At 45.8% G+C, this 24,938-nt stretch overlaps 1 protein-coding gene across 1 annotated transcript in view; it reads left to right on the forward strand.

Moving 5' to 3' along the window:
* WWC2 (WW and C2 domain containing 2) overlaps positions 1-24,938 on the forward strand; it is a 2,565,136-nt gene that overhangs the window by 1,067,081 nt on the left and 1,473,117 nt on the right. Inside the window, exon 5 of the mRNA XM_069631472.1 lies at positions 16,914-16,993. Within this exon, the coding sequence (XP_069487573.1) occupies positions 16,914-16,993 (80 nt within the window). The remainder of the gene's footprint in view (positions 1-16,913; positions 16,994-24,938) is intronic.

Consider the following 24,938-nt stretch of genomic DNA (forward strand, 5'->3'; position numbering starts at 1 on the left):
ATCAAAGTTACAAACTGCTTTTTATTCTGATTAGGGGGACCGGTTTTAGAGGGCCTACGTTTAGCAAGGGTTATATCTACAATGTTACAGATGTACCCATGTCTGTATAACTCAGCCTCATATTTAAGAGTATAATCTAATGTTGCATCTGATTTAAACCATATGTTAGAAATATGTTCCACCCGATCAACAATTTTAATGTCATCCGATAAAATGACTCTTAGAGCAGCAATAGAATGAAAAATGTAAAGTACTGCAGATCTATTAAGGGGAGAAAGGGGTTCTTCAGTAGACACTGGCTTAAGTTGTAAAGCTTTCATTTGTATATGTGTAGCAACAGTTGGGGTGCTAATTATAGCATTTTTTATTTTTATTTATTTTACATTTGTATAGCGCACATACAGCCCAAAGGCATTATGGCACTGTTACTTGTGGCAAACTTAGTTACGCAAGGTTACATACATAGGGTTACAGGGTTATATACATAGGTTACATGTCAGATGACGGTTATATGTTGAAATTGTTGTACATTGTGAATTTGTTACACAGTATTTGTTACCCAATCATTCAAAATGATGTTATGTCTAGGGCACCTTGAAGCATTCCAGTGAAAGTGGGGTGCAGGCTAGATTTAGTTGAAGAGCATGGTTTTCATAGATTTTCGGAATGCTAGGTGAGAGACTTCTGCTCGCAGGGGTGGTGGTAGGGCATTCCAGTGTAGTGCAGCTAGTTATGGGAAGCTGGCCCCACCTGCTCTGGCTCTCTTGACTCTGGGTGTCGTGAGCATGTTTGTATATGGGGTTCTGGTAGGCCTGGATGATCTGGTGAGGTGCATCCTGTCTGAGAGATAGGGTGGAGCAGTGAGATGGATGCATTTGTGGGTGATGGCAAGTGCTTTGAATACAACTCTTTCTCTTACTGGGAGCCAGTGTGCCTGTTTTCTCACCTCAGTGATGTGCTCTTTTTTGGGTATTCCAGTGGCTGCTCTGAGAGCGTTGTTTTGTATCATTTGAAGTTTAGATAAGTTCTTTGAAGAAGTGCCCAAGAAGATAGCATTACAATAGTCAAGGCTTGACCCTGTTATAGCTCTGGCAATTGTCCTTTGATAGAAAGGGGCTGGCTGCTGTGAGCAGTTTAGCATAGTAGGCTGCTGTTGAGGCGATGGCGTTCACTTGTCTGGCCATTGTTAAATTTTAGTCAAGATAGACACCTTGTGTCTTTACTGCGTTGGCCACTGGGATTTCTATGCTGTCGATTGTAAAGTGGGTGAACTGTGAGTCAAGGTTCTTGAGTGTCTCTTTGGAGCCCACTATGAGAAGTTCAGTTTTGTCTGAGTTGAAGCATAGGCCATTGGTTGCCATCCAAGCCTGAATTGTGTTGTAGATGTTGTTAAGCGTTTTTGAGTCGATATCATAGTATTCTGTTAGGGTGAGGAGGATCTGGGTATCGTCAGCGTAGTTAGTGTACGAGATACCCAGGGAGTCGAGGATGAGGAATAGGGGCCGAGTGAAAATGTTGTAGAGGGTAGGCGATATGCAAGAGCCTTGCGGAACACTGCATAGGATAAGAGTGGGTGAGGCTGAGGCAACTTCTGAGAAGACTTGCATGGTCCTTCCTTGTAGGAAGGAGGCGATCCATGCTGTGGCATTAGGCAGAGGTTGGCTGTAGTGGATAGGTGGTGGCATAGGACTTGGTGGTTAACGAGGTCGAAGGCCGCCGATAGATCTAGGAGGAGGAGGAGAGCGGGTTTCCCTTTATCTCTTGCGTCGTCCACTTGGTTTTTTAGGTCAAGTAATGCTGACTCAGTCCCGTGAACTGGGCGGAAACCTGATTGGCGTAGCCCGAGAAGTTTGTTTTCCTCAATGAATTGTTGTACCTGGTTGTATGCAGCCTTGTCCAAAATTTTGAGAAGGAAGAGGACCGTGGCAATAGGTCGGTAGTTGTTGGGTATGCAAGGGTCGAGGGAAGGTTTCTTTATGAGAGGGCGGACCCAGGCTTCCTTCAGGTAAGAGGGGACTTTGCTTATGGCAAATGAGGCGTTAACAAAGGCTGTGAGGAAGGGGCAAGATGGCTGGTGCAGTCTTTGATGAGTGTGGCTGGGCATATGTCTCCATTGCAATTAGATGGGTTGATGGTTTTCATAATGCTGATTAGATCAGATTCTGTGATGTCCTTATAGGAGAAAGAATTTGATGCCATAGGTGGGGGTGGTGGTGTGCTGTTGGCGGTCAGGATGTTTGTTTGCCTGGTTGTTTGAATTTTGGTTTGGAGGGTATTGAGCTTATTGTTCATAGCTGATTGGATTTCACTGCACCAAATTTTATCTTTGGTGAAGTTCTGTGGTATAGGTGTGGGGGTTTCTAGGTCTCTGAAAATCGAGAAGATTTCTTTTGTGTTGGATTGTGCCTCTAGGATTCTGGCTTCGAAGGAGATGACTTTGGCCCTAATTATAGCTTTTTTTATACTCTTTTGTTTTGGATTTGAAGTTAAGTTTTGCTTCAGCCGTGCGTGTGGTTTGACAGAGGGTCAGTGCTGCCCGTTTCTCAGAGCGGAGTACAAGGAGGTCTGGGGTAAACCAAGCGTTGGTGTGGCTTGTGAGCTTTGCCTTGCGTGGTTTAAGTGGTGCAATGACTTCGACAGCTGCTTTAATGGCTGTGTTGTAGGATCTTGCTAGGACCTCAGGATCCGCTGAAAAAGGGGGTCTGAATGCCGGCCCAACTAGGAATGGAATAAGGTTGTCCTTGGTGAGCTGTCTGGAGCTTCTGGTGAGTGCTTTGGGCATGAGTGGCTCAGGTGTTTTGTTATTCCTGGTGGTGGGGATGTTGAAGTGAATAGCATGGTGGTCTGACCATGGGATGGGGGTGTTAGCAATGATGGAGATAGGACAGTTGTGCTGAGCTATCCAGTCAAGGGATCAACCTTGTGCGTGCGTGGGAGTGGTGATGGTGTTAGTAAACAAACAGAGCACTGGTGTTCTGTAGGGAGGATATAGCCCAAATGTCAGTTAGTTTAGTTTGTCCAAAGTGATTAGAAGGAGGGTGGAGGTTAGGCGCCGGGATGGTGCATAAGGTTTGAGGTCCTTCTACCGACACAACCCATCATTCCCAGGTAACGAGGGCACATTTCCGACTACAGTAGTTCCAGCTAATGCACCAGTTTTGGCTACTGGCATTTCATTAGACACAGCATCAAGAGGCATAGTTTTGTTACATATCACGGAGTCAATTGATTGTATAACATTCCCAGGCACATTTTTCTTAGAAACAACACATACATTTTTTCGTTTTTTATGTCTTTTGGCGTACATAAAGGCCTGAGATGTGACTTTAGTTTTGCGTTCAGTTGTTTCACCCTTAGAAGGTATAGCAAGCTTTGCGAGGTCATCAGGGGAAATGGTACTAACTTCAGTGGATCTGTTCACAACTATGACCAACTCTTTAGATATAGATTGTTTACATTACAAACACTACCGACATGGCCAGATAGCTTGGTGTTAGATCCCTGATCTCTTATTGTCTTCCGAGCACGATTAATGCTCGTATGGAGAAGGAGAGATTGGAGATCAAGTTTATTTTCCAGCCTCTCACGCTTCTCTATCAAGGTAGTCAGTAGACATTCAAACGCCATAAACATGTCATTCGAGGTCATACTCGTCACGCTAACATCATTAATTGCAAAGTCAATCATCTCACTAGTCATAGGATAGACACTTTCATTCCTGATGGTGTCAACCGCGGATTTTATCAAGGCTTCATGATTAGTTTGATCAACAGAGAGTGTCTCGACAGCACTATTGAGGGTAGGTCCAATGTCAAAAAAGGTTTGGGGGTCAATCGTCGAGGGACAAGGAGTAGATGCTATGTCCATTAGATCACCTAGATATTCTACCTCTGAAACGATAAGAATATCTAGGTTAGTGGCACCAGTAAGCTCATCATTGGACACTTCATTAATAGCACTCTCAATCAGAGGCGTTGCTAGGGGGTGGGGGGCTGAAGTGGCTATAGCCCCAGGTCTTTTGGTTGTAGCCCCAGATAGAAGCTCAGGGGCTACAACCAAAAGGCTATAGCTAGTCCTGAGTCCTGCCAGTCCCGACATAAACTTAGCCCCTGATCCTTTGCAGACCTAACACCCCTGCTCTCAACCTTAGATTCTTCGTTAGTAGATCTATGGATCATCGCAATAATAGTGCTTTTACGGGTGTCACTATCAATTGCACATTATCTGCCTCATTTTCTTTCAAGCTACAGTTTGGATTAGGCAAACTAGCCCCGGATGTCTGAGTATCAGGTATGTCAGTAGGTTTCACAATTGATGGTACCGAGAGAGCAGAGACCACAGACTTTGGGACTGCATCTACAGCAGGCGCAGGATTAACAGATACAGAAATAACACTGTCTAGCAGCTTAGATCCCAAACAGCCCAGTGACAAATTAAGGTCAGCAACTATATCAGCAACAGCATTTTCTTCGTAAATCTTACTTAAATCACCCATTTAAGGGAAGTAAGATGTCATTTTTCTCGCTTTAGAAACAGGCGACGATCTAGTAATTGTTTTCAGAGGGCATGCCCCTCTACAATGCTGCAGCAGCTAAGAAACCCCAGGAACGGCACCATCAGTGTTGTTAGCGACCAAGTCGTACGGCACAGCCAAACTTACATCATACTTCCCACACGTAGACATACTGGAATGGAAACCACGAGTTCCACAGGAAACAATGGAGTACTAAAAAAAGGAAGACTAACACCCAGGAAAGGATTACACTCTTAGGAGAGGCTCTAAGTGTTTACCATCAAGAGCACGGTGCTTGATACTAACAATGAGGTAATTACCACCAATTATAGATAATGTACCCTTTTCGGGTTCACACCGCGCTACACACCGTGCTTGAAACAAGCTGCTCTGCTCTCCAATTCACTATTAGGAGCAGAAATAAAGGGCATGTGTTTAAGCAGTAAAATTAACTGTTGGCCAGAAGTAATGCATTGTTCAGACATGTCTTTTTACTATGTCTATGCTTAGCCATATACACAGTAAATAGTTTTGAATGCTTAAAACACATGCATGTTGGGGCTTGTACAATGTTGCATAAACATAGTAAAAAGAAGTTCTCCTATGTTAACGCTTATTATAATAGATTGCATATTCTTACATGGCCAAATGCTGGCATTATGTGGTAAAACTATTACAGGTGCCTCCTTAATGGGGCAAATGCTGCTATTCGAATGGATTGTGTCTTCCTACATATTCCTCATTTTATGATAATCATCCCTCCAGCTTCAGCTGCTTTGTAATTTTTTTTCAACATGGGGTGCTGTGTGCTGTCTCATCGAGCCGATGTACCTCGAGGGCCTCCGTTCGACTGTCGATGTCATTTATTTATTTAATTTCATTTAATTTATTTATATAATTGCAAGCGCTAGCATTGCCACACTCCAAGGGAGGTAGCAGCGGTAACATGAATGAGCAACCAAATAAGAGGGTGAAGCCGAGGAGACCGAACTTATGGAGGGAACAAACCCGGGCTTACCTATGCCACCCCCTACTAGACTAGATTGGGAATGCACTCTGGGCAAGACTGCCGGGGACTCACAAAACGCCTGCCCGCTCCGCACACAAACAGGTGCCACGTAGACGGCCGGTGCACAACCTGGGCAAGAGTATGCATATGAACAAATGCCATTTGGTAAAGGGACCGTGATCGTTGCACAACCCTGTTCTGGAAGCAGATACAGTGACACTCACACACCCCACCGACTTAGGAATGGGTAATCTAGCGCCCCACTTCCAGACAGCCATGCCAATTAACCAACACACTAACAACTTCAACCTCTGCATACACCTCTCAAACTCTAACCAAAAACAACCACAAACCTACAACACAACAATCCGCACAAACTTCACTACACTACAACAATAAAACAAGTCACCCATGAACCACCACAACAGAATGTCTCCCAACAGTATAACACCCCAAGCCCAGCCAACGGAATTCCGGGCCGAGGCCGTCAACAGCACATCACTGCTCTCTTGCACTTCTCCAGCTCATCCCACTAACCCCCCCCTCCCTCTTTCTGTCAGAGCCACCAGAGCGCCAGGGGACCACTCTGGTGGTGATAGTGCGTGGTACAAATATCCTTTAACATTAATATATGTAGCGCACAAAACCCAGGGGTATCTAGGCGTTTTTACTTAAGAGATTGGTTACAGTGCTCCCGGTTACAGAGGGGAAGTGCAAATGGTGATGACATCATAGGGGAACATGTAGACATAATACAACACATGCAAAGTTCAAAAGGGATTTCAAGGTAAGTACATTTGTATATCCTAACCCCATGTTGCAGTGGCATGACACAAAAATGCAAGAGTCAATTTAATGGGCATAAACATGGAACCTAACCCCAAGTTGCAGGGCGGCAGCACACACAGATGCAAGAGGCAGTACAGTGGGCATAAACATGGAGCCTAACCCCATGTTGCAGGGTGGCAGCACACACAGATGCAAGAGTCAATTCAGTGGGCATAAACATGGAGCCTAACCCCATGTTGCAGGACGGCAGTACACACAGATGCAAGAGACAATTCAGTGGATATAAACATGGAGCCTAACCCCATGTTGCAGGGCGGCAGCACACACAGATGCAAGAGTCAATTCAGTGGGCAAAAGTCGGTGTTACAGCGGGGTACTCGCCCTGGATAGTCCTGGTAGTGGACAGGGAGTAGACCGGGGTCTTTGTTCCGGCCCTTCGTGGTCAGTTGCCGGCTCCCGCCTCCTGGTTGCACTGGTTGGCGTATCTAGGCCGGGCAACCATTGGGAGAGGGAGTCGGGGCCAGGCCACAGAGAAGGCACACAGAGTAAACCAGACAGGCCATTTGGAATGGCCGAAGTGCACGAGGAAGTCAGCGCACATGTAGCAGAAGAAGTGAAAAACCTGGGAAAATGGGTTTAAATCTTGAAGAGAGATTGCGCTTGTGCACTCGTCATGCCTCCCACACAATCCAATTATTTTTAAGAGATAATGCTAAAAAATGCGCCTCAGGCGAAATGCATCCCACAATAGCCAGGCCTAACTTGGCTGAGAGTGGAAGGGGGCAGAGAGGCTTGCAGGCAGGACGACGGTCGCTGGAGCGGCATGACAGGATCAGGAGTTGTGATGCTGGAAATGCATTGGAGGGACAGGGCCTCCCTGTCCTTGTCCTGTAGTCCTTTTTCATTAGTGTTCTGTATTGTTTTCTTCCGAGGAGTCCATGTGGGACTCCTGGCAGTGCAGCTCTTCCTGTTTTTGGTTTGGTGTACAGACCCATGGGATACCCTTATGGCACCCATGGGTGGGGGTACAACCCTGTGCCCCTGGTGTATGTTTTTGGGCACCTGTGTGTGGCCCACAGAGCAGGGTATGGGCTGGTGGCAGCTCCATGCTGAATTTGACAGGTGCTCTGAGTATCCTCCATTTTGGGATACCCAGGCCCTGCTATTGGAATCAGTTGATTCCTGATAGGAAACAAGATGGCCCTGTGGCCTCTTGCTTTCTATTGCCTGTTACCTTGTTTGACACAATGACTGAGACAGCCCTGCCCGAAACTGGTATGAATGCAGTGTGTAGTGGTGAATGGCTGGGTACTTGTCCCAATACACTTTCCTTGTTGTAAGTGTCTGAGCGGGAGGAGTATGGCCTGAATGCACTGTATGCCTGATTGGCTGACTGACTGCTGAATGCCCTTCTGAGTGCTTGGTTGCCTGAGTGTGACCCAACAGAATGAATGAGAGATCAACTAGTATATCTGGGGGCCTCTCACTGCTAGAATTCATTCAGAAGCTGGAGTTGAAACTAACATTGAAACTGAAGCTGAATCTCGAAGCCGAGCCTGAAGAAGAAGGTTGACTGCTGTCTCCCTTCGCCAAAATCTGAAAGCCGAAAGCCGTCGAGACTGATCCAAGAGAGGACCTAGTTAGGCGCCCTCTTCCTGTGCTCTGAGGGACCATCAAGCACTGCTAACCTTCACCAAGGCTCCCTGGAAGTGAGACCCCCACAGGTTGCCGACCGTAGACAGGGACCGCCTGTCATGATGCCTACCCCCGGGGACCCAGACCAGGTCCAGCAACCCCGGAAGCAGGCATCAAGTTATTTTGAGCAAGCCCCAAAACCCCTTCTATGGGCTGTTTGGGTGCGGTCCTATGGCGCCAGGCTCATATGGAGGGTCGGTCCTGGCGCCATAGGCGCCAGGCTCATAGAGTAGAACTTACCTGATGCAGACCATGCTGCTTACCTGATGCAGACCATGCTGCAAGAGCTCCTAGCCAAATGAGGCTTGGAAGGGACTATTTTACCTAGGGATTATTTTTTTACTCGGGTGGGGCTGGTGGAGGAATACTTACCTGGGACTACTTAGGAGGCTATTTAAACCACGCACGAAGAGCAGCACACGCTTTGTGTTATTCTGCAGCCAGCAGCGTAACGCTCACCGTGCCTGCAAGTCTGCATCCAGTCTTCTGCCACGCCCACCTCGAGTTTGGAGCTTCTAGAAAAAGGAGAAAGAAGGAGAAAAGGTTAGAACAAGAGCAATACCTTTGATCCTTACCTGAATTCCCGATTCATCGCGCCTTCAAGCTGGAAGAAAGAAGTTATTTTATGCGCGTCGCCTCGACTGCTGCAGCGCCCCGCTGAACTCGCCGGCCTTCGCAGCATCTTCACATTCCACCGCATCCTCCTGCATGTTCCCGCCGCATTCCGGCACCTAAGGAGAAGACAAGAACAGCAAGGTGAGCAATGGGAATACACAGAGGAATATTAGTTACCCCCCCATAGACTTACCTGATTTTACCACCGGGGGTACTATTCCTCTTCACAGGTCGGCGCAGCTTCCACTGCATCTTCGCCGAACCCCAGCCCATAAGGGGAAACAAAAGGACAGCAAGGTGAAACAAAGGGACTATCAAGGGGAACCCTCCTCACCGCAATAGACTTACCTGATTTTACCACCGGAGGTATTATTCTCTGAGACTTCATACTTTCTTTCAGCGCCTGAATAAGGGAGAAAGCAACAAGTTACATATTGACATTATTTTATCGAACTGTGTTGGAAAAAACAAATCCTTACCAGAATATTACCAGTTGCCACGAGGAACTCTTCACTAGGGTCAAGCTGCAACCTGCAAGGAATCGGACAAGAGTGAAAGTCAGGCATTTGAACTCTTACGAACTACTTACTTTTCTGAGTCAATATTGTTCTGGAACTCACCAATTCCTTCGAGCCAGTGAAGCAACTGGTTATCAACACGCCCCTGCTCTCAATGCAGGATGGAGAGCACATCTTTTCAAACCATCAGGTGAGACTATAAGAGGGGACATCAAAGGTGATCTGTGGGGAGAACAGGGTGAGTGGGGGAGTTACACTCAGCCCCACGGGTGGTTAATTCCCTTTCTCCATTTACAGAAGAATATTCCTACGGGCCAAGCAAACGAAGCTAGGTGGGCCAGTCCAGTCTGTCATCTCGGCCCTACCCGTCACATTGGTGGAGACCGCAGCTGTCCAGTTCAGATCGACGCCTCTGTGGGAGCCAGGTGAGTGTAACGCCGCCGAGGAGAATGAAGATAAGCACCGGACATTCCGTCCACCGTCGTCGCCCAGGCTTCGCAAGTTTGCTGTAACCGCTGGAGGCCCGTCAAAGCCGTGTTGCCCAGAAGCCGGGCCTAAGTCTTTTGATTCATGGATGCGCTCATCTGCACTGCCGCCCGCTGGAGAAGGCCAGGCCATCGACGTGCCGAGGAGCATCCGCCGGTGGGTTTCCCGCCACCCAAAGACCATAGAGACGCTGGACAACTCGACGCCCTTGCTGGGCCACAGTTCTTTACAAACTCTTTGCAGTTCTGAACTATCGACATCGAGGTGCCCCGCATGCCTCTTCCTTGCAGCACATCTTTGCTCTGTTGTCGACGAGCACCGCTGGGAACGAAGCTGCCGCCTCAACATCGAGTTCACTTTCTTTGAGGGATCTCGACGATCTGTGGCTCCTGCTTTAAAGGGAGCTGCTCAAGAAGTATCCGTCGACGACTCGTTGTCAAACTCTGCTATTCCAGGTACATTGGGGTGGTAGAAAGATTATAGAAGGAAATAAGACTTATAGGGTCTCATTACACGGTAGGCGGTAAACCATGGTGCTATTTGCACCATGGTTGCCGCCGGTACCATACCGGTACCACCATGGAGGAAAGGGGAATTACCACCCCATTCCAAGGTTGGCGGGGCGGTAATTCCCCCTTCCTCCATGGCCCTTCCCCATTCCCATTTTTGCCCCATAGGGTACCGTAATTAGCACCAAGGTCCCTTTGCGGGTCCCAACTTTAACGGCTGGTCTACACCAGCCATTAATGTTGGGTCCCGCAAAGGGACCTCGTAGTAAGGTGGTAAGGGTTTACTGGTACCGGTGCCGGTACCGGTGCCGGTACCTACCGTGTAATGAGGCCCATAGAACAATATATGGACTGGGTTTGTGATATATCTTTACTTTACAGGTTGCCCAGGTGGGGGGGGGATGTCCACACAGAACAGTGTCTAGTGGTAGGGGCCAGCATTCTGCCAATTGTTCTAACAAACTGCTTTCCTCCTATGTCTATTGTTGGTTACCTTTATTAAGAGAGTTGTGTGACATTTAACCAGTACAGTTGATGCACTTTAATGAAATCTGATAATAATTGTGGTACCACTTAGAACTGTATATATTTGCCATTGTAGATTTACTGAGCACAAAGTGAGTTATTGCGATTGTGTATATAACCTTGAACCTTAATTATATAAAGACTGTGTTTTAGCTAATACAGTGTGTGGACATTCCTTTGTGGGTGCTTGGGGACTACACTCTACTTAAGCAGCAGCCAGCAACACCTCCTGAGTAGCTAGGCCCTGATTGCTCGTCCTGTGTCACCGTTTCCAATAGCTCTGGTCCGACGAATATGTAAACTAATGTGGTGCATAGGTGTTGTGGGGCAGAATAGTGTGAATACCCTCTAGCATAATGGTGGTGCATTCGCCACACATCTTCCAATCTAAAGACCTTTAACAGGGCAATCAAGGCCTTTGCTGCTGGAGCTGGTCTATCCATTTTCTCGTCGGATCTGTCTAACCTTGGGTCTAGGGTACAATTGAAGTCACCACCCCATATAACTGCTCCATCCATATATGGACCAATCTTGGAGTACAAGTTCCTGAAGTATAATGTAGTGTCATGATTCGGTACATAAACATTTATAATGTTCACTTCTCTATTGTGCACCATCCCTTTAATCAGTATCATCCTCCCATCCTCATCTATGGTGGACTGTAATAACTTAAACGGGACATGTGGTGCTATCCATGTGAGGACCCCTCTGGCGTACGTCGAGTACGTTGCCCCTAGGGCTACCCCTTTCCATTTTCTCATTACTACTTCTTGCTTTTCCTTATTCAGGTGGGTTTCTTGAATCAGTGCAATACCTATCTTCAATCTCCTCAGGTACATCATTACTTTGTTCCGTTTAATATAAGAATTCAATCCCCTTACGTTCCAGGACATTATCCTCAGATTGCCCATTCTAGCCATTTCCTACTCCGCTTGTCTCCGCCCCACCCTCCTCATCTTCCTCCGTGGCTTATGATTGTAGGCTTGTATCCCCAAAACATCCCCAACACCCATCTCCTCACCTTCCTGAAACTCCCCAACTCCTCTGACACCCCCCAGCAACTCCACCCTTCCCCAACTGTTTCCAAGCTCCATGCCTGGATCTCAGGCTACCCTGCATCTAGTCCTAGCCCGGCCTCGCTGGAACTTGGAACGCCGCAGGGGGGACCCCTCTATTGGTGTCCCAGCTAAACTAACTACGGGGGGTAAGAACACTTCCCTCTATGTCTCCCGCATAACTGCCTCAATATAATATGCACAAGCCGCACTATGCCAATATCACTCATTATAGTTTTTTTTCTATCGCAGAGGCCCTTAACACTTTTATATATAGCGTTCCACCTCTATATTCTCTACCCGGATATGATGAGCCTAGAGGATTATGCTACATCTCCATGTCCATGTTAGTATCGCAACCACCAACTTGCCAACTATATCAGTGTATAGTGCAGTACGGGAGGAAAACAGGTTCACTTATCCTGTCCGCTCTGGGTATGGTCCTCCGTGCCTTCGGGGTAACCCAACGTGTCCAGCCAGCTCACCGCCTCCTCGGGTGTCTCAAAGAAAAACACCTTGTTCTCGTGTAAGACTTTCAGTTTTGCAGGGTACAACATGTACTTGAAGCCAGATTCCCTCAGCCGTCTCTTAACCGCCACGTAGTATAGCCGTTGTCTTTGTACCCCCAGAGTGTTGTCTGGATATGCTGTAACAGTCGCTGACGCCCTAGTTATCTTCCTTCCTTTGCGATAATGTTCGAGGATCTTCTCCCTGTCTTTATAGTTTAGTATCTTGGCAATGATCGCCTGAGGAGGGGCACCTGGTTGGGGGTCTCCTAGCTTGAGCTCTATGCGCTCTTTCTACTGTGAACCCTTGGGTGAGCGATCCAGCGCCTATCTCTTGTACCAGCATATTTTCCACATAGTTTGTCGGGTCCGTACCTTCTTCTCCTTCAGGCAACCTCACCACCCGTATGTTATTGCCTCGTGCCCGCCCTTCTGCCTCCTCTGCACGGCCTTCCAAATTGCTCGCCTGTTGTTGTAATATGTGAACCTCCTTAACGTTAGCCGCGCCGACGTCGGTATTGATCTTCACTTTGCTTTCCAGGCCGCTCGTGCGCTCCGTTAACGCTCTCACATCTTGTCTCAGGAGGTTGACGTCCACTCTGACCGCATCAATTTTGAATTCCAGTGAGGTTTTCAATTCCGTCATGGCCGCATTGAGCTTGATTTCCCACGTGGATTTCAGATCAGCTATGGCTTCCAGGATTTGTTGGTCACTGAGCGATGACATGGTTATACGTTGTGTATCTCCCCCAGCAGGCGTGGGCATCTCCAGTGACTGAGATGGTTTAGGGAAGATGTCCAGTGTGGGTTGTTTCCCTTTAGTCTTGCTGATCTTGGACGCCATCACTTCTTCAGTATTGAGCCCAGCACACTGCTCTTGGAACGTCTTGTATCAAGTAATGAGGGCAGCCACTGGCAGCCCGGGCCCTGCGCATTTTCTCTTTCACTGCCGTTCCCCTTACTTGTTCAGCGCCCCCTCCTATCATGGGGTATGGTGTTATGGTGTGCTGTCTGCTTCTCAATAGTACCTGCACTGTGTGTAGCCAATGTCGCTGTGGTGCAGTACAAAGTCTCATTTGTTCCACTTACTCCTCTTCCGTGGCAATGGTATTGTTCCTCATTTATCTAGTTCCTTTCTTCATTGACTGTTAACGTGTCTGACCATATGCTGTTTGTTTCCACTCCCACTGCCAACTGCCATGTTGGCGCTGCACTCACATGCATGGCCTTGTGCACTGGCAGTTGTATAGAGTTTGTGTGCGGTCGCTCTCACTGCGCAGCTATTTGGCTCTAATGAGCCGTGTTGGCCTTGTGTACTAGGAGCACAGCTAGCAGGGGTTATGGTATGTTGCCCCGTGTTGTGCGTGCTCTGGAGCTGGGCTATACTTATGGTGCTTCCCTCCTTGACCGATGGCACTGCAAGAGGGGAGGGGTTTGCTTGCCTCCACCAGTTCGCCCTAGGTGCAACTCCTTGGTTATTCTGTGCAGGGCACTTCGGGGCCACACAGGGTTTTGTACTGTATATGCAGTCCTAATTCGTATCACATTGTTTCGCCTGGATATTACAATGGGCTCTTCATTGTATCAATCCAATCCTCCTCTGATCTCTCCTGGTTGTGTCTGCATCGGGTACATTCCGCGCTGTCCAAGTATTGTTGCTCTGCCGGCGGTCCTATGCGTCTGCTTGCATATTACTACGTCCTTTATTGACGTCCGTGTGTTTCACACTGTGATCCACTACACCGCGTGTGCGCAGCACTCGCAGCCGGCAGCTGCAACAATGTGCTCCGCTCTGGTCATGTAGCCACAATCCACTTCATGGTAACAATGTTCCTGTTGTAATCCATTTGTTTTTTTGGTTCGTCACAATATCTATATATAACTGAAGGCACTCCGCTACAGAGTTTTAGCCTGCTTCCGAATGCTCTGCTACTTGTATAGAGCTGAATGCCAATTACTTCGGCAACAGCGCATCTCCCATCTGTAGCCCGGCCCGAGGAAAGGGCATCCGCTGCATCCACGCCCTCTGTGAAGCAGATCGCTTGGGGTCTGGCACCCACCGGCCTTCTCCAAGGCCGCCTCCTCGGACGCTCTGTTCTGGGCTTCCACCACCAGGAGGGCAATATAACACAGAGGGACTCTGTTTCCTTTCCCCGTCACCGGTGTCTTCCCTTTACTTAGGTCTGCTTTTAGCTTGTCTGTATGCCGCGGGCTCACTGTAGATTCTTATCTTCGCATCCAATCTCTTTGTTTGCTGCAGCCGCCATCTTTTCCTACTCGTCCACGATCAGTTGCACACTTTCCACGCAATTTTCCCCTTCATCCCTGTGGCAATCTGTCCATGTCACTCTCCAGACCTGCAGCACAGCTTCATGAAGCACCACTTTCAATTCAGGCTATCATTGGCATCTTTTAGCAAGACTTCTGCTCGTCAGTAAACATGTACTATCTCATGGCTTCCTAGCCACGCCCCCCAAAGACAAGGTTGTTCTTAGAGTGAAACCTTCTTTTCTCCCTAAAGTAGTCTCCGACTTCCACTTGTCACAAAACATAATTTTGCAGACTTTCTATCCATCTCCTCATCCTGGAAAGGAGGAGGAAAGATTACATAGGCTGGACCCAAAAAGGACTCTCAGTTTTTATATCAAGAACGGCTACATTTTGTCAAAATGACAAATTATTCATTGGCTATACAGGCCCTAAATTGGGGTTAGCTGTTACAAAACAGACCCTATCCAAACCATCGGGGAGTGTTACAGGTTAGTGGGCAAAGACCCGCTGGAAGGCTTGAGAGCACATTCCAAACGGGCATGGCAACCTCTGCTGCTCTTCAGAGAGGTGTCCCAATCACAGACATTTGGCCACTTGGTCATTTATTCACACGTTTGTGAAACATTACTGCCTGGAATCATCTTCCAGTTAGGAAGGATACTTTGCAAAAGCAGTCCTTCATTCAGTCCATGACAACAATTAAAACAAAATATAATTTGTACTCCTTCCACCAAATTATTACTGCTTTGGGAGTCTATCATAAGAGGAGGTACGTGGGAGGACACAATCCATTTGAAGAACAAGTTACTTAACCTTGGTAATGTTCTTTCGATTGGATGTTCCCTCCACGTTTTCCTCCTCACCATTCCCAGCCTACCGGCCGTAGAATTTACCTGTCCTTACACTTTACGCTTTCTTGGAGTCTACGGTCTATGGTACACCTAGTAATTCCTCTTCAGGAGGGGAAGAACAGAACTGAAGCCAACGGGTGCTGCGTGCGCTACGTATACTGATGATGACGTCGACAGTGGAATGGAGGCCATCGAGGGACATCGACTCGACGAGACAGCACACAGCGCCCCTGTCGGAAAAAAATTCCAAAGCAGCTGAAACTGAAGGGATAATTATCATAAGATGAGGAATACTTTGGAGGAACATTCAATCAAAATTACGTTACCCGGGGTAAGTAAGTTGCTCTTTTGGGCAAAGCCATCATAGGTGTCTTCATACAGGGGCAAATACTAATAATGTTTGGGTAAGATGTTTGTGTTCTTACAATGGCAATACTGGCATTATTTGTTTTTTGTCTAAACTGTGTATCTACAAAACATTTCAGCTAGTTGCCGGCCATTTGTTGTTTTTTCTGCATGTGTGAGGTTTGTTTATTCCTGTGAAGAGTTTTCGGTTTCTATTTGTCCTCATTTATTTGCGCCCCATATACATTCTGGTGGAAGACATTCTGCCTTATCAATGACTAGAAATATTAAATAACTAGCAATTAAAAAGAAAATAAATGTATGAATTCAATTATTTGGTACCTTCTAGTGTAAATATTGCTTTGATCTTTCTAAAGCTGGATTGGCATGGAAAAGGGTGGGATAAATGTGGGCTGTTAGATAATGAATTTGGGGTCTTCAGGGTGGATTAAAAGGCAAAACACCTTTCTTTCTCTATTGTAAAAGAAGAAGGGAAAGGGAATTTCTGATACAAACCCAAGTACCTAGCAGTGAAGTTAGGAATTCCAGAGTTTGTCCAACTCATTGGAATGTAGCTATCAACAGAAGCACAGCTGAGGATCCAATAACCTCACAGTCCCCCCCCCAACCTATATGCCCTGCTTATATGGGTCTGTAGCCCCTGCCCCATATATTTTCATATGTATCCATAATATTCTATCCTTCTAATTATATTCCAGGGGTCGAAATTGGGATTTGTTGACCAGGAGCAAAAGGCAGCTCCTGGGTATCGGGCATCACTCGTTAGGCAGGAGCTAAGCCAGGGGAACCAGGAGCTAGTAAATCGTGCACAGCAAATGTAACTTTATCGTAAGATGCAAACTCTATCTCTTGGTTGATTTATATATTATCCAATATTCTTTAAATATCTCTTCAGTGTGGACTTATTCTCTTTTATACACATACCCAAACCTACACAGTTAATATTACATAGCAATGCTTGTATGGTACCACTTGCCTGGGGAATCAGATGTAGCTCCGGGTAGGTCTTTCTTTTAAGGAAATAGCTCCCAGCTCCTGGCAATTTCGAAACCTATTATTCATGTTATTGAATATAGTATAGTACTATATCAGCAAGTTGTGTAAGTGCGCACTACATAAAGTCCAGCACAAACACAGATGTTTTCACTTGGATGATCATTTTAAAAAAAATAATGCTTGAAATGTACCTTATTTTCTTGTGATAGGTAAAAAAATTAAAGAGAGAACTGACACAAATGAAGCAGGAACTGCTGTGCAAGGAGCAAGGGTTTGAAACTTTACAACGGTATGTTTTGATAATTGGTACTCAAAATACTTAGAACACTCAAAATATGTGAAGTATTTAGTACAATCTGTTGCAATGAGTATTCGTTATGAAGAGCATGTTCATAAAAGCATAATCATGGTCAATGTGTATTTTGTTTTTTTTCCATGTCTAAAAACGTATCTCCTTGTCTTTGGCAAACTCATTAATTTAGCTGTCAACAGTATCATGTGCAAATGCCTGAATTATGTAGTAATACGCGCTATTAACTGTAACTTCAGACTCTGTTATGTTAGAAAGAGAACTTTTAAAGTAACATAATTTGCTCTCTAGAAGACAGCGTTTTTCTTCATGCAACTTGTATTTTTTAAAACCGCGATGACATTTTCTAGGCACAGTACAATTTTAGCAAAACGAACACGTGTTCGTTCGCCATGCAGGTTGTGTCATGGAGCAGCTTGGCACACACTATGCTTCACATTGGGGCTACGTAGCTGTTTTTTTTGTGCCTATTTCCCTTCCTCATTTTGTTAGGGGCCCATATGTCTTTAGGTCTGCATATTGGCGATAAAGCAGGGGAATAGTCCATCTCAGAGTCCATACATTTGGCTACTTCACTTAGCCATTTCTTTGCGGTTGGAGCAGTTACCCTCACCCAAGCTTCGCTAGAACTTTTATGCCACCCCAGTGTGATGTACACGTGACCACAGTCACGTGCACATCTGAATAAACATAAGCACGGACCCCGCCTTACGGCAGTTCCGGCTTTGACTCTAATGCAGTGTGTCCGTGTCTTTCCTTGCGCGTATTGACAGCTGCGTCACTACGTGTGGGCCTGCTCTCATTGATTCCTCTCACATCACATTGGCGACGGAGGTTGGGATTCCCTACAAACCCAGTGAGAGAAATCCTCACATACTCACGCTTCCCCGACAGCCCATGCTCGCTGAGCTACTCGCGCCAGGCATAACAGTTGGGGAGCGTGAAGAAAAACAAAAATGATGACATAAGCTTCGCCGTCGCAGACTTAGACAGTAAGTGCTGCGCTTCCTGACACACGCGCTGCAGGCAACGATTGATCACACAGCCCCAGCTGCTCTCTGGCACACCTACATAACGTGAGACGGGAGGGGCTGAGAAAAAATAAAAAAAATAAAAATGTTTTAAAATATTTCACCTGAAGTAAAGGAAAGAACATATATGTGAGGAAGGGGTCCCTACTATGCACTATTGAGAAAATTCACCCACAAACTAAGAAAGAAATACTGCTTCAGTAAAGGGAAAAAAATAAATAAATAAATACTAGTAGCAATATAGCAGAAACTGGATTGAGCACATACAGAGACAGTAATAGAGTACAAATCCCATTGCCACCAGCTGAAACAACAGCACAATACATGCAGATGCTGAGTATCTAGTGGGTTTTTGTCATTTATCAGCATTGTAGTGTCAAAAGAAAAACTGAAGCACTAACATTGGCTCCAAAGGAGACACAATTCATGTGAAGAGCACATCAGAAAACCAACATACATACTTTAACTTCTCAGACTTATTAACAGCCAAATTACGTTTTGCTAAGTGAAGAATAAAATAAGTGTAAATATGGCAGATGACATCACAACGCTACAGCAGTTGCAAGCCCAAAGCCGGAACCCAGACACCAGCACATGGTTAGACACTGCACAGGGCACTTTTATGCAACCATTTCAACCATTTGGGACCCGCATTGGTCTAAGGTGGGAATTGTGGTTGCAACAGTTTGAACTCTCCCTTCAAACCCGCAAAATTGAGGATGAAGAGATGAAGAGAGCGTTTCTAATGCTTAACTTAGGCACAATGGCCCTTCGCATTTTCAATCCTCTACCAAACCGAGGTACAGATGATGACTTTGCTACTGCTAGAGACGTCCTCATGAATAAATTTAAACCAAAGGCCAGTCATGATTTTGAGAGATTCAAGATGAGTCAAGCCAGACAACGCCCACAAGAAAGCATAGATTTTCACAGTCGGCTGAGAGAGATGGCATTGTCATGTGATTTCCCAGAAGAGGAATTTGCAGTCCAACAACAAGTCATACATGGGCTGTCTTCAGAGAAGTTAAGACATGCAGTCCTAGCTGAAGAAGATCTCCCACTTGACACTATTCTGACAATGGGTTGATTACGTGAAAGGACAGAGGAACACGCGACAGAGATGGAGCAGATTATAAGCCGTCTACCATTAGGTGCTGATCTGACAAAGGACAACTCCCCAACTGTAAATGCCCTGAGACATCAGAAGCCACAAAAGAAACCATCCAACAAGAGGGTGAGAGGCTGTATATGGTGTGGTGGACAGCACAGCAGAAACATGCCATATCCGGCATATGGCACCACATGCCACAAGTGTGGGAAGGAGAATCACTATGCGTCAGTATGCTTAAGTTCGAAGTTGACTAGTGACACTACTGGTCGGGGGAGGACCCCACTACACAGAGATGGTGTAAGTTATCAATGTCCTACAATGCATCAAGAGAAGCCGCAACACCGTTGGAATAGACAAAAAGAAAAAACCCAGCCAAACAAAAGTGGGTGCGCACGTGCCATTGGAGGTGAGGAATCTGACAGTGCCAGTAGCAGTGAAGAAAGTCAATCTAGCAGAGAGACATCCCCCGGCAATTCCAAATGGAATTACCATCAGAGAAGGGAGAAAGCACATATGATATCAGCTGTGAAACCAGGAAACAATGACAGTCAGAGTGGTCCTAAGTCACGACAATGTACAATACTAGTGGAAGATATTCCAGTTACCATGATGATAGACACTGGAGCCACTGTAAATGTTATGCCTGCTTCCAGATTTGAGAAACTAAAACCACAGCCGAGACTTAGACGACGTTCAGTTTTGTTGTATGCTTATGGTTGTAAGAAACCTCTTCCAGTAACAGGATATCAAAATGACACTTTCACATCGTGGGGCCAGTTGCAAAACTCGAATCCATGTGGTAGATGCTAGTATTGAAACATTACTCAGTTGCTCTACGGCTGAACGTCTAGAAGTAATACAATTCAATCTTGCGATACAGCCTGAGAACATTGAGACCCTTCTAAAGAAACACAGAAAACTTTTCAGTGGCATTGGGTGCCTGAAGAAACGGTCAGTAAAGCTACATATTGACCCAACAATTGAACTTAAAGCAGTGAGACACAGGAGGGTCCCTTTACACATGAGAGCTGCTTTGGAAGCTGAATTGAATAAATTAGAAGATCAATCATCGAGAAACCGACAGGAGCTACGCCATGGGTCTCACCCATGGTAGTCACGGCGAAACCAAAACAACCAAATGCTGTATCGATATGCGCCGGCAAAATGCAGCTATTGGTCGAGAACGATATATTACGCCTACAATTGATGAACTGATTGTAGACCTCTCTGGCGCAACGATGTTTAGCAAACTTGATCTTCGGTCTGGCTATCATCAGATCCGTTTGGCCAAAGAATCCCGTAACATTACAATGTTTTCATCGCATTTAGGGCTTCGTAGATACCGTCGCCTCAATTTTGGAATATCATCAGCGGCAGAGATTTTCCAGAATGAGGTTCGACGAGTGCTCCAGGATCTACCAGGTGTCACTAACATTAGTGATGATATTCTAGTCTATGGAAAAACAGAAAGAGAACATACAACACAGCTAGCGGCAACTTTACGACGACTGGAAGATTCAGGACTCACACTGCATGCTGAAAAATGTGAGTTTGGAAAAAAATCATTGCATTTTATGGGTATGTATTCAATGAGAATGGCGTCTCGCCAGATCCCAGTAAAGTAAATGACATTAAAAATACAAAAGCACTGTTAAATGTGTCGGAGGTAAGAAGTTTCTTAGGCATGGTAACGTATTGCGGCCGTTTCATTCCAGATCTTGCCACTATTGCTGCTCCTCTACGAGAACTTACAAAAACAAAAAATGTTTGGCAATGGGACATCAGAGAAGAGCAAGCATTTCAGAAAATAAAAGAGTCACTCTGTAGTGATACAAAAATGGCATTTTTTTACATTAATCGCAAGACAGAACTGCTTGTGGATGCAAGTCCAGTAGGATTGGGAGCAGTGCTGACGCAAAAAGACAAAGATGGAACAGTCTATGTTATTGCATATGCGAGCAGAACACTCACACAAGCCGAGAAAAACTATGCTCAAATAGAAAACAAAGCACTAGCCATTGTCTGGGGAAGTAAGCATTTCCAAGTATACATCCTAGGGCACCCAGTAACTGTGCTCACTGATCATAAACCACTTGTCCCTATTTTCGGAGGCACAGCTCCACACCCACCGGCAAGAATTGAAAGGTGGTTATTACAAGTACAACAATTTGATCTGAATGTACAGTATCGTGCAGGAGCTGACAACCCGGCAGATTACTTATCACGCCACCCACGAGCAGCCACAGCGTCTGAACGAGAGTCAGCAAAAATTACAGAAGAACATGTCTGCCAAATCATTGAACTTGCTAGACCAAAAACCATGACACTCGAAGAGATTCAGTCTGAAACAGAAGCTGATCCATGTCTACTGCTTGTGAAAACTGCTATTTTAACAGGAGAATGGAAAGCATTCCTATCAGCAGTTGCTGGAAGAACACAGTCAGCACAAGAATTCCTGCAGGCACTATTTGGAATACGCCATGAGTTATCCCTATCAGCAGAATGTCTAATTCTAAAAGGGCATAGAATTGTGCTACCGTTATCACTATATGATAGAGGAGTCCAACTAGCACACGAATGACACCAAGGAGTTGTCAAAACGTTAGCACACTTAAAGTCACGTATCTGGCTGCCTCATATGCAACAAAAAGTAGTAGCCCTTGTAGAGTCTTGTAGTGCCTGCCGATCTTCTCGTCGCCCAGGACCGCCAGAACCCAAGAAAAATCTACAAAGAAGCACTCGCAGGTGGGAGTCCATCAGTATTGATTTTTACACAAAGCCTACTTATTAGTAGCAATTGATGAGCACACTAGATATTCTGAAATAGAACTGGTCCACTCCACAGAAACGGAAGAAGTCACCACAGCTCTAGAAAAAATGTTTGCTACATATGGAATTCCTTCAGCGATTAGAAGTGATAATGGGCCACCATTTACAAGTAAAGAATTTCACTGGTTTGTAAAACAAACAGGAATACGCCATCATCACATTACGCCATACTGGCCTCAAGCAAATGGAGATGTAGGACGTTTCATGGCGTCTATCAATAAAGTTGTCCGAATTGCAAAAGACAAAGGCCGTAAGTGGCTTCCTGAACTTTACAGATTTCTACGCACGTATCGTCCCACGCCACACTCTTCCACACACGTCAGTCCAGCAGACCTGATGTTTCAAGTTCCCATCCAAGGAGGTTTGCCTTTACATCACTCTTGGAAACCACCCTCAGTTGACTTGGACATTATTGAGTCATAATGCAAAAGAAGACTTGACCAGGAGAGTGAAGGACAGTAAAATACAAGTTGGTGACACAGTGCTAGTGAAAACCCCGAAATAGAAAATGTCACTACCATATGAGTCAGAACCATGGACAGTAACTCAACGGCGACATGGCCTTGTGTCAGCTACGCGAGGGCAGTAGTCAGTGTCAAGAAAGGCTTCCCATTTCCAAAAAACACCACCAATCCTCTGGGAGGAAAGAAAAAGAGAAAGTAATGTCACTGAAATTCAACCAACACAGACCAATAACCCGCAGGAAGAACAAAGTGACAAGATGAGCTATAACTCTCCTGTCTGCTTAAGAAATGAAGAAAGACATGACGACATGCCTCACACTCCCATGTGAGAGAGGAACGAAAGGTATACACTAAGGAGACAACCACCACCGTCGACAAGACTGAAAGACTATGTCCTTAATAGCATTCTCAGGGGGTCACGGTGGTAATTGAAGAAGAAAACCTTGAGGACAACTGAACCAAAAAATATGTTATCGTATTGTGAAAAAGCCTGGCGTAACTACAAATGTTGTATTCCTGAACAAGTCCTCTAAACGTTTTCTTAATATTAAGTATTTTTGTTTGAATGTTGATCTTTATTATTGTTTGATCTGTGATCTAAAAAAGTTGATATGGAATGTGATGTACACGTGACCACAGTCTCGTGTACATCTGAATAAACATAAGCACGGAACCCGCCTTACGGCAGTTCCGGCTCTGACTCTAATGCAGTGTGTCCGTGTCCTTCCTTGCGCGTATTGACAGCTGCGTCACTACGTGTGGGCCTGCTCTCATTGATTCCTCTCACATCACACCCAGAATGTATACATACCTGCCAGAATGTCACAACTCTATCCCAGCAGACCCACCAACGGACAAGCCTCCAACTATATTCCTACCATTTTGGATGCTATCTCAAAACACTCTCTTCAGAATTCGGCACATTTTGCACACTCGCAACCCATATGGAGAAAACCAGCTCCTGCAGTATTACACTTAAACTAGAGTACCAAATATCTGGATAAATTTGATTGAGCTAGAAGTACAATAAACCTGGTGAAGACATTTTAAATGGCTTAAGTTTAGCCTGTAACTTATTGGAACTGATTTAGTCTATCTTCTTATATATACAAATGAACTGAGAATGAGAAGGAACTGCAGGTACAAGCCACAGAAATCCTCCCAATATCTAGTTGGGGAAAAAACTCACCAGCACCTGAGGCATACCGTAAGGAAATCAAGCAGCCTGAGAACATGGCTGCAAACCCACAAATGAAGATTGGAAAGGGGTGGGACAAAAGATAGCTTAAACCTTCCAGAGGGGGTCCTAGCCCTGAGAGGGATAGCTTAGCCAGAGATTGGCCGAAGGGAGCATGTGACCAGGGAGACCAATGGGAGCTGGGGGGAGCGTTGGAATGGGGTAGGCTGGGTAGTACTGACTGGGCTATAAAACCCCAACCCGTACACAGGAGATTAGGTACCGGTGGCGAATCGAGAAACCAGGCAGAGGATGGACAGTGGAGCAAAGTGCAGAGGATACTGTGGCAGTGTTTTGTGAGAGTGAAGGTAAGTTATTGTGTGTGAAAGAGAGTGGTACCATTCATGTGTGGTGTAATGAGGACAAGATAATTCATGTGTGGTGTAATGAGGACAAGATAAGGAGGGGGGCCAAAGCATAGGGTGAAATTAGAGATACAGTGTAACAGTGTATGATAGGACGGTGCAGAGAGAGAGCAAGGCAGTAGTGGTGAGAGCAGAATGAAGCAGGCTGGGCGTAGTGGAAGACATAAGCGGAGAGAGTGTGACATAATCAGGACACAAAAAAGTAGATGGGGGGATTGGATTAGAGAGAGGAGAGAAGAGAAGGAGAGTGAGGATTGTAGAGAGAGAGAGAGAGGAGAAGAAGTTGGGAGAGGAGCGAAGATAGATCAGCGATTGGAGAGGAGTGGGTTGGAGAGTAGGAATGTGTTGGCGGGAGGAGAGTGGGGATGAATATAGACAAAGAAACAGAGGTGAAAATACAATGTGAGGGGGAGGGAATGGTCGAGAAACTCAGGTGAAAAGTCTGTTGACAAAAGGGAAATTAGCATTTGGAAATTCTCTTAGACAGCTAGATCGAAAAGGCCATGGCCTTTAGGTTACCTTCCCAGATTAGTGAAATCTAGATAGTGCGATTTATTGTTATTCAGAATATGAGTGGGACTTTCTGGGTCTAGGGAAGCCTAGGCTAGAGTGGATGGAGCCCAGAGGGAGGTTGAGAGCGCCATATGGGACCCCCTTAGTTTCAACCCTCCAGCATTCACAGTTGTTTAAAAGTGTAATAAAGCACTGTACACTTATTCTCATTGTGGATATTTGAGATCATCTGTGACAACACACCCTGATGATATACAGGGATTCTAACCCAGCACAGAGCGAGAGGACATGCAAGAGCATCCTAATATGGAAGATGACGATTTAGATGACTACTGTATGGACTCAACAGAGCACAAAGAATCCCATAATTCAGA

The sequence above is a fragment of the Ambystoma mexicanum genome, chromosome 6q (assembly GCF_040938575.1).
Source record: "Ambystoma mexicanum isolate Mex_15411 chromosome 6q, UKY_AmexF1_1, whole genome shotgun sequence".
Taxonomy (NCBI): Eukaryota; Metazoa; Chordata; class Amphibia; order Caudata; family Ambystomatidae; genus Ambystoma; species Ambystoma mexicanum.